This window comes from Gekko japonicus, unplaced genomic scaffold (genome assembly GCF_001447785.1).
Source record: "Gekko japonicus isolate JY-2015 unplaced genomic scaffold, Gekko_japonicus_V1.1 scaffold1660, whole genome shotgun sequence".
In the NCBI taxonomy this organism is placed as follows: domain Eukaryota; kingdom Metazoa; phylum Chordata; class Lepidosauria; order Squamata; family Gekkonidae; genus Gekko; species Gekko japonicus.
Genome location: NW_015171552.1, coordinates 408,368 through 417,746, shown reverse-complemented (window position 1 = coordinate 417,746; position 9,379 = coordinate 408,368). Strand labels below are relative to the sequence as shown.

Here is a 9,379-nt window from a genome sequence, read left to right as displayed (position 1 = left end):
TTTTTTGTGGTTCACCCTGCCAGTCCTAGACCTGGCTCAGCTTACCTGATGAGCCATCAGGCACTAGAAGGTTGTAGGCAGCAGTCACCATCTGATCCTACGAAAGAACCAGGCCGTGATGCAAATAAATGCTCCAAATAAATGTTCCCAGGCATGCTCAGTTAAATACAGTACTATACCCTGATTTAGAGTTCTCTGGTCTAACAGCTGGTAACTGCAAGTATTTTCCCCAATAGCAGCAGCTACCGACACAGACCAGTGGAACTGAAAGTATCCTGGATCAGATTGTTGGCTAGATCCGACGATGATCCCCCTCCAGTGCACTCCTCTGGTAAGCCATGTGAATTCCAGACAGCGCCCAGCAGACTCCCAAGGCCAGCCCGTTTCAAGCCTTCCCAGAGCGACACACAGGATTAGCAGTGTCCACAAAGGCTGGTAAGCTTACACAGCTTCTATCTGCCACAGCCAGCAAAGTCAAAGGCATTGCAAGAGAAAGAGAGCAAAGATGTAAGCTGCACGGAGCACAATCTTCTACGTGCCACCCAGCAGGAGGAGGATATACCGTTAAGCCCTTTTAAGCCTGAACATTAAGCAGGGGAGACACACACACACAAAACCCCAACCTGGATATTTCAGGTTTCATTATTTAATTTAGTTTTCTTGGAAAAAAGACAGTAAGGCAAAAAAACCCCAAAAATAGAACTGCAGGGATTCTCTCTGTTTAAAGCCTGCCATTAACCCATCCAAGGGAGTATCAGCCTTCACCAGCTGCAAAGAACAGACTTTAATCCAAGCAGCAAATAATGCAGAGACCCCATCCAAAGCCCCTTCTTCCCCAGTCAGCAACACTGCACTTTGCTGCTGGGAAAGCAGGGCTCATGGCCTCATTTCTCCCGGTCACCGGCAAGCAGCCATGGGCAGAACCACCATCCCCTTTTCAGTGGCTAAAGTTCAAAAGTCAACAGACAGAAAGAAAACAAAAAGGAGAAACACACAGGAGGAAGGCACCTCATTGCTGATCCTTAGCCAAGGGCGGGGCTGCCTGGCCGTTCACATTCCCCTCCACGTATAAGCCTGGCTGGGGCAGCCGCTGTGCCCTTATCCATCTCTACACATGGTGGCAGCACCCTTTCAACCTTAGGATCCAGCTTTGGCAGATGTGACCAGAGTTGTCTAAGACCAGCTGGGAATTCCCACAATGTTCATATTTTTTCAACAGTGTTGCGGGACATCTAGTTTATGCCTGCACAACTTTACGATTGATGCTACCAAGCTTCAGCTTCCACATCAGATGGCATTTTTTAAAAGAAGAGGCAAGACACGTAATTGTCCACTATCACTCTTTCTGCAGAACATCTCCCTTGGTATGGGGGCAGTGGAAGGAGACCAAGAAGGGCACATATTACAAAATGGGGTCCGCAGGATGGGAGAGGAATGGGGCGGGGGGATCAAAACAAAAATTAGATCTCTCTTTTTCTCTACATATATATAATATACATATAAACAGGTGTGCATTAAGCTAGAGGTTGCCAGGGGCTTTAGGCAGAGGAAATCTTGTATCGTAGTGTCCCAGCAGAGTGCACGTGGGGAATATACTGGGGTCTCAAGTGGTGTGGGGTCAAGAAGGAGAGAGAACAGTTTAGTTTCCTGCCACTGCGCGGACATCTGAATGAGCCCCAAAGGAACTGGTGCCGCTGGGACCAGAGCTAGCCTCTTCCCCCCATGCCAATTCTAGGACACCAGTAGCTGCTTCGCTCCCAGAGTGGACTGACAGATGACTGCTCCTGGAAAGACACCCAGTGCTTCAGAGGCCTCACTCACTTTTGACACCGTGCCTAAGGACAGGCTGTCTGACAGGTGGGTGGAAGAACCAGAACAACCCTTACGGCAGAACTGCAGGACGTCCTTCCATCTCCCTCCCACCACGCCGCCCACAATGCCTTGGAGCACACATTCATGGTCTTGCCTACATGCTACTGAACTGTCCCTATCTGAAGGTAGGAAAGGGAGGCAAACTGTATACAGCACCATGTTGTTCCCCTCTTCCTCCTCCCCAAATGTGCAGGGCTGTGAGCACAGCAATGGGGACGCGGAGGGTGCAGTCCTCGACTCAGACATGTCCCCAGCCACCTAGGGATCCAGACACCAGCTTCAATCAGCTAAGGCAACCCAGCCAATCACCACTGCTGGATTCTGCTTTGGGTGATTGATTCAAAACAAGTGATTGGTTAAGACAGACAGATTTGGTGAGGAAAGCACTAGGCAGGAAGTCACATGATCAGATGCTCCCTTCCGTCTTTCTTCTGCTACCCATTCTTCCTCCTCCTCTTCTCAATAGTCCAGCTGCTTCCAGCTCAGAAGATATCAGGGCACATACTCCAGTCCTGTTTCTCTTTGCTCTCCCAGTAGCCCCCCTTGTAGACGTGGGCCACCTCCTTGGTATCTGGGTCTTTCTTCCGCTCAAACCACAGTGCCTTATAAAGGTCATAAGGAGTTCCTGCAAACAGAAGACAGTGGAGGGGACGAGCACAAATGAGGGTTTTCATTAACAAGGCGTTCGGCTGGTCTCTCTCCTTACCCATGTGGTCCCAGGTGCTCTCCTTGCACAGGAGAATAGCTACGGACAGTGTGCTTTGCCCGCAGAAGGCCCTCTAGTTCAAGCCATCCCCTGGAACATGACAATACTGGACTAGCCAGACTATGGATCGAGCAGCATGGCACCTTTGCAGGCTGCTACGTTCCTTCAGGGATGATGAGAATCACTCTTACCTTCCTCTGTGGCCTTCATGGCCTCGGCTTCACGTCTTTTGCGGGAGATGCGCTGCTTCTCCTCAAGGCGCTGCTTCTCTGCATTGGCCTCATCCCAGCGTCCATTCTCCATGAGTCGCTGGTCAGGCCGAAGCCTGCTGTCCGTGGGAGCAGTACCACTTTCCAGAGCATTAAGCGTCAAAGCCAGCTCTGAGAAATAGTACATGTTCTCGGCATTCTTCCTGAATAAGGAGAGGGAGGAGAGAAATCAGACAGCAGCCAGGCTCTGACTTGCAGCCCAGTTCAAATTCTAGAACAGGAGTGCGGCACAACTTTGCTTTAATGGCAGTCATCAGGGGGGATGGGGGATCATGCACGGCCCTCTGGGTCCTGGACTCAGAACTATCGATGGCTGTCCATACCCTATGACAACACCACAGAAGCACAGAGATTCACACCCTGAGAATCTTACTTGTCATTTAAAAATAAAGTCCGTTTGTGGCTTTTGTGACTGTGAAAGCATTTCTCCAAAGGGCAGCATCAGCAACCCCCTTGGGGGAGCCAAGCGACCTTCCTTACTCACGGGAGTGGGTTCCTCTTCCACAGCAAGACCCTACTGTCCTCTGCTTCGTGTGTTCTCTGCCGGCTTTCACTACCATTCTCCATGCTAGTTGCTGTCACCCTGAAACAGTCCATCTTCTCATCCCAAGTGCCTAGTAGCACAAAGTGCACTTTCCCCAAGGAATCTAGTACCTCTCCAGTGACCTGGAACAGGAGATAGTTACGTCGGTCATTGAGAACAGTTCTCACGATACTCTTTCCAGCAAGATTACTGATAAACCCTAGAAAGACCATGCTTCAGCTTTCCCCGGGCTAACCCAGAAGCTGAAGGGGGTCCCCCTCGGATTCAAGTGCTGCTCTGTCTAACGGACTGGCTTTTCCGAGTGCCAAACAATGCAAGCAGCCTCCCAGCAATGGCGATGCTTTCGAAGGACACTTTGCAAAGGCCCTACTGGGAAGGTTACTGCTATACATGCGGCCCCTACAGATTATGTCTGAGACCCCTCTTGCCACCAAGCAGTGACCAGCCCTTTCCCCTTCACAGCCACTGGAACCATCAGAGTGCACACGGCCTCTTACCTTTCTGGCCACATCTCTTGAGAAGTAGCTATAAGGAACAAACTTGAGAATACACCTTTCACTGGTCTTGTGATTCAGAATCTCGATCTCGCCAGACTGTAGGGAAGAAGTTGTGAGAGCAGAGTTAAGTAGGCACATTGTCATATGTGCAACGCAATACAATACAGGTCTGCAAGTGGATTTCAGTATTCCTGGCTCCCATCTTTTCTAAGCACATATATCTGCCCACAAGAGTTTTTTTTCAATTGTTGACTCACCTGGTCTATCCATAATTTGCCCACTATGATGTTGTGTACTGTGGTGGTGACCTTTTTCCATGTGTAGTGATTGCCAGTTGCATGGAAGATACAGTGGATGGTACCTAGAAATAGGAAATCAGTGATCAGGACGGCGCTCTGCTGATGAAGAGGGCCTTTGCTAGGTTGTGGTGTAAAGTACCCAAAATCCATTGAGACAGGAATGTTTGACTTAGTATTGGAAGACTTGCATTCAAATCCAGGCTCAGCTAATGAATTAACTGATCTGCCCATTATTTTGCTTTTAGAGAAGCACCCCTTTTATGCTTGTGAGAACTCTGAAGAAGACATACATTCCAGAAAAAGGTGCTGAAAGGATGAATGCACAATATACACCAATTATGCCACATACATAAAGGAAAGACATCTGGTGATAGACAGACAGACTAGAGAGCTCACTATCTTCCCAGATGGCTAGGAACAGACCACCAGGATCTGGTCTAAGATGGGGATATCTGGTTGAACTCAGCCACCAGGCCCTCCTGGAATGTCCTGACAATAGCATCCAGAGGCAAAGACTCACCAAGTGGCATGATAGAGAGATATTTGCCACGGAACTTGCTGGTGATTTTGATTTCCTGCCGAAGGGTCCAGCCATGCTTGGATTCAGCATGATGAGCAGCCGCTGGGGGGTGGTGGCTCACCTGGAAGACAGGACAGATGGCAGCTGGAGAAAGGAGCAGATGCCCAGTTCCAGCCATAAAGCCCCCAGGGATATGTAGAGATCCCAAATAGGTGTAAGCTGGGACCCTAAGCAGGCTCAGCTTGGGAGAACGTTCTACCCAAATCAATGAATCTTACAGCTACTTAAAACTGAAACATCAAGAGAGCTACCCTGGATCCAAAAATCCCCGTTCAGGTTCAAAAGAAGGCACGCTGCTCTTTACCTGCTCACAGAGAGAGCGGTAGCCATTTTCTTCCAGCCGGTCTAGCTCAAAGGTCTCTCCTAAGAGGGGGTTGAATGGCTTGCTCGTGCGGAAGACAGTGGTGGAGTAAGATGATACAGTAAAAGCAGCCACATAACAGAGTTGCTCCAGGGAGCTCTCACACGTGGCTGCCCGGTCCAACAGCTCATGATATTCCAGGTCCTCTGTGAGGCGCTGCAGCATGGATAAGGGCTCATTGAAGTTAACCTGGGGGCAGAAGCAGCAAGTTAAGGCCAGAAGATCTTTCCAGGACAAATCATGTTGACATGGGGACTAGACATGCTGTGGGGGTTTACGTCAGCTCTCACACCACAGAGCTTACTGCAGCATGGATTAGCTTGACCTTCCTCTTCTTGGGGATAAAAGAGAGCCCCAGAACTTGCCACTGACACTATAATGAGGGGACTCACTGGCATGGGGATCTTGGAGAGTTCCTTGCCAATGCAGTTCTTCATGATGCTCCACAAGTTGAGACTATAATTTGGTTTGTAGGGAATTCGGGTTCTCTTCTCCTTCTTGGTGTCCTCCAGCTGGTGTTTATACTTGAAAATAAATAAAAGACCAGTCAAGCCAGGGTGTGTGTGCAGCTCATAACTGAATCCTGCTGTCTCCTGGTTTCTCCTTTACTTGCCCAAGATGTAACTGCTCTTCTCCTCTACAGCACCCTCACCTATAAGGCAGTAAGTGGTGCACAGAATCATTCATTCTTCGTGCAGTAATGCTTACAACCCCCGCCCCCCATGGGCAACAAATTACATAAATAAAGCCAGTCCTTTTGGGATTCATATCTGTTCTTCTGGTCAACCTGAAGAGTCACTTTCTGTGCAAAGCAAATAAAAATGTTTATGTGGTAGATGACCACGTGTCTCCAGTATGCCTACCATCTCCTAGAGATAACACCCCCTCCCCTTTTCGGTAAGCCTTGTTTTAGGGTATTCCTCTGGGCATGTTCGGACAGGACATCAGGAGACAGAGTAAGAATTGCCCACTCTCATCAAGAATGGCTCCTAGTTTTCCCAAACTCACTCATACTGTCCTTAATATCCCACCCTCCATGAAGACACAGTCTATTTTAAGAGGCAAGGGAGTTGTACTTCAAGCCACTAAAACACTGATGTCACTCCAGAAGCTTCAAAAGACACTCCTGTTTCAATTTCCTCATTCTCTAGGGTATCTCAGTATCATCTAAAGAAAAATCCAGTGGTTCCTTCCCACCCCTCAAATCAAAGATGGGGACTACCTGCTCGTCGAGACTGATGTCACTGCTAGCACCACTAATGTTGCTGCCAGTTCGTCTAAAAGAATTAGAGACACAGCATGAGACACTCTGGAAAGCGAAACCAGCCTCTCCAACAAAGATAACTGTACTCAGCAAGAAAGGGTTCCAAAAACAAACAATGCTATGGCCCCTCCCTCTCCCACCCCATCCCCACCCAGCTAAGGCCTGACTGGCCGCCAGTTTTGCCTAAGAGTGACTTAAAGACTCAGGGGGTTTGCCGTGGCTCCCCAATTACTTTTTTCACTCTCTCTACCATTTTCACCTGCTAAAGAGATAAGACCACCAAAGCCAGTGAGGTCCTTGCCAGCAGTGTCCCACACATACCCTCCCTCTTCCATCTGGATAGCCTGTCATTTCTAAGTGTGAGACTGTTGCCTAGCAACAGCCAAATATGTTTGTCGCTCCTGTTCCTGATGGAGAAAGGGTGTGTGAGAACTTCCTTCTCCACTCATTCCAGACTGGGAAGGGTGGCATAGAAATGGTGGTGTGCTGCATGAGAGAAAGACGGAGACAAGATGAGAAGAGAGCAGAAGGGCTTTAATAAGCACAGTGGGAAAGCACACACAGAAGGCTCCACGCTCACTTTGCCATCTACAGATCCAGTCCCTGGGCAGCAAGCCAGTGCCGGGCAGGCATGTCCATGGGATCCGGCACTATGCTCAATAGGCAAAAGGGGATCAAGAAAATCAACGTCCACCAAGCAAAGCCTCAGCCAACCTAATGGGAGGGAAGGGCAGCTCACTTGCCGCTTTCTTGTCCACAGCCTATGAAAATCAGGAGCTAGCCCCTAGCACTGAGAAAGACTTCTGCCTGAGATTCTAGAGGTGAACTGCCCGCCAGAAACCATACTTGGCTAGATGGACCAATAAAGTGACTCCATGAGAAGCCGCTTCATACAGTCAAATCCCTCCATCATGCTTCCACCTCTTCTGCTGCTGCTGCACATTCGCTCATCTTTTCCTCCCCTCTGGAGGCCAGAACAACTTCCTTCCCAGTTGACAGATGCACACGATTGGGAAGGAGGGTGTGACAGGCAACCTGTTCAGTTGAGATTTTGCCTGGATCCTGTCAAGTTCAATTTATTTCTACAGTCCTTAGACCAGTCATTGGAACCTGTCAATTCTCAGTCTCTAGCCTATGACACAGGGACGAAGTATTCTAAGTGCCAACAGCCAGGGCTGCAGGGTTCTCAGGGAGTTTGGGGAATCACTCACTTGTGGCCCATGTTTTCAGGCATTGCAATATTCTCAGGAGCGTCAAAGAATTCATTGTCATCATCTTCATCACTCAGATCCCCCTTAGATGGGTAACATCGATCTGTAAGAGTAACAGGTTGACATTGCCTTCCCTGGTTTTGATTACTTAGGACACTCTGGGATCTCTCAGCAGGAGGGTTTGGAGGGGGGAGGGTAGGAAAAACCAAAAGAAAGAAAGTTCACCAAGAGAGGTGACTATCCCCGAGGGAACATGGCTCAAGGCCCTCGGCAGAACCCTACCTTTACTGGCATCCATGCTGCCCGGGGCACTGGCTGGTAGTACCGTGGCCCCACGGAAGGCTCTTTCCAGGTGGTTGTGCTGCTTAGCCAACTGCTCCAACGTCTCCTCCAAACGGATGCGCTGGTCACGCTCATACTGGAGAGATTTCTGCCACTTCTTGCTGTGTGTCTGGGCCAGCATCAGGAAGTCCCGGCAAGCCTGTGTGGAGCACCAAGCAGGGACAACACTCAACACCCAGGCCCCGGCCGAGCCCCACCTGCGCACCTCTCGCTGCGCCTGCTCTTTAGGTCCCTGTGACCCTCGGGATCAACCATGCCACCCTGTGGCCTAAGAGGAGCTGTTGGGAAACGTGACAGATGTGCCACTCTCCCCCCTCCCCAATCCGAGGAGCATGCAGCACTGGCCTCGCCCTCAAAGAAAACACCATTGCGCACACTCATGGAACACATGCACAGGCAGTGTGAATTTTGTTACTGTAAGTCAAAATATTTCACAACCCAGCAGGCCAAATGCTGCAAGGACAAGTAGACCTATTTTTGCAAGTTTCCCTGACACTGCCGTGGTGACCAACTGATCTCATGCTACCTTCAAACCCCATTGAGAATCAGCAGAAAAGTATTTTCATGTTACACTTAGGTGATCCGTCCATCTTAAATGTAAAACAAAACAAAAGTTTAACAACAGAGAAGGGACCCCCTGGGCTCTCCACAGACAGCACTGGAAGCAGGAAAGCGAAGGTTCAGGGCGAAGGGTAAACTAGTTTCAGCTCCTGCATAGATGGCCCTGCTGGACTCCACATTTTAGTAGACACCCTTTTTACCTGGATTGCTAGCAAAAGGCGTTATAGTGTTATTTCCCTTGCATCTTGGAGGTCTGTGGAGGAAAACCTACAACCCTTTCCTTTAACAAGAACAGGGATCTGGAACATCTGGCACTCTGACAAATGTGCTGGATAGTCGGCAGTGGAATTGCAATAGAAAGATTGGGTATCAGTTTTGCAAAAGGGAAAGATTAAGGTTCCAGATGAGGCTAGTCTTTGTTCCTGAAAATATACCAAAAGTTTTAAACTTTCCCTTTGAAATCACCCTGAGACTTCCCGTACATCTGAATAGCAGCCCTGGTTAATGAGAAGACTACTGAACTACGGCTCCCATTCCATTCCTTGAGGAACTTGGCATAATCTTAAGCCTTCTACAGTGTTATGATGTCACTACGATGTCATTCTCTCTTCAAAGAACAGGCTTCCCTCAGTAAAGGAGGAGTTTGGCTTAGGAGGCCAGATCAGTTGTGCCAGTCACAGCGGTTCTCCGGATGCTTAGAGAATGACGCTATTAGCCCTGTAGCTAGACAATCTTCGGGGGGGGGGGGGCCACCGGATGGAGAGGAGAGAGAACATAAAGGAGGTGCCGGACAGTGAGGGGAGCATGCGTGTGCACGGTGGGGGAAGAGGGTGTGGTGGGGAGGAGCTCCTATCTCCCTCCTGCCACCCACTC

The 9,379-nt window shown here is 49.4% G+C and overlaps 1 protein-coding gene across 1 annotated transcript in view; it reads right to left on the bottom strand.

Annotated features, from left to right (window-relative positions):
- Window positions 1-542: 542 nt before the first annotated feature.
- The window catches only part of OSBP (oxysterol binding protein), a 14,250-nt gene continuing 5,413 nt past the window's right edge, over window positions 543-9,379 (bottom strand). The window contains exons 4-14 of the mRNA XM_015419701.1: window positions 7,886-8,084; window positions 7,604-7,706; window positions 6,351-6,405; window positions 5,521-5,652; window positions 5,072-5,317; window positions 4,708-4,828; window positions 4,146-4,249; window positions 3,889-3,984; window positions 3,332-3,513; window positions 2,770-2,990; window positions 543-2,497 (exon numbers count right to left, since the gene is read on the bottom strand). Of these exons, the coding sequence (XP_015275187.1) occupies window positions 2,355-2,497; window positions 2,770-2,990; window positions 3,332-3,513; window positions 3,889-3,984; window positions 4,146-4,249; window positions 4,708-4,828; window positions 5,072-5,317; window positions 5,521-5,652; window positions 6,351-6,405; window positions 7,604-7,706; window positions 7,886-8,084 (1,602 nt within the window). The 3' untranslated portion in view covers window positions 543-2,354. The remainder of the gene's footprint in view (window positions 2,498-2,769; window positions 2,991-3,331; window positions 3,514-3,888; window positions 3,985-4,145; window positions 4,250-4,707; window positions 4,829-5,071; window positions 5,318-5,520; window positions 5,653-6,350; window positions 6,406-7,603; window positions 7,707-7,885; window positions 8,085-9,379) is intronic.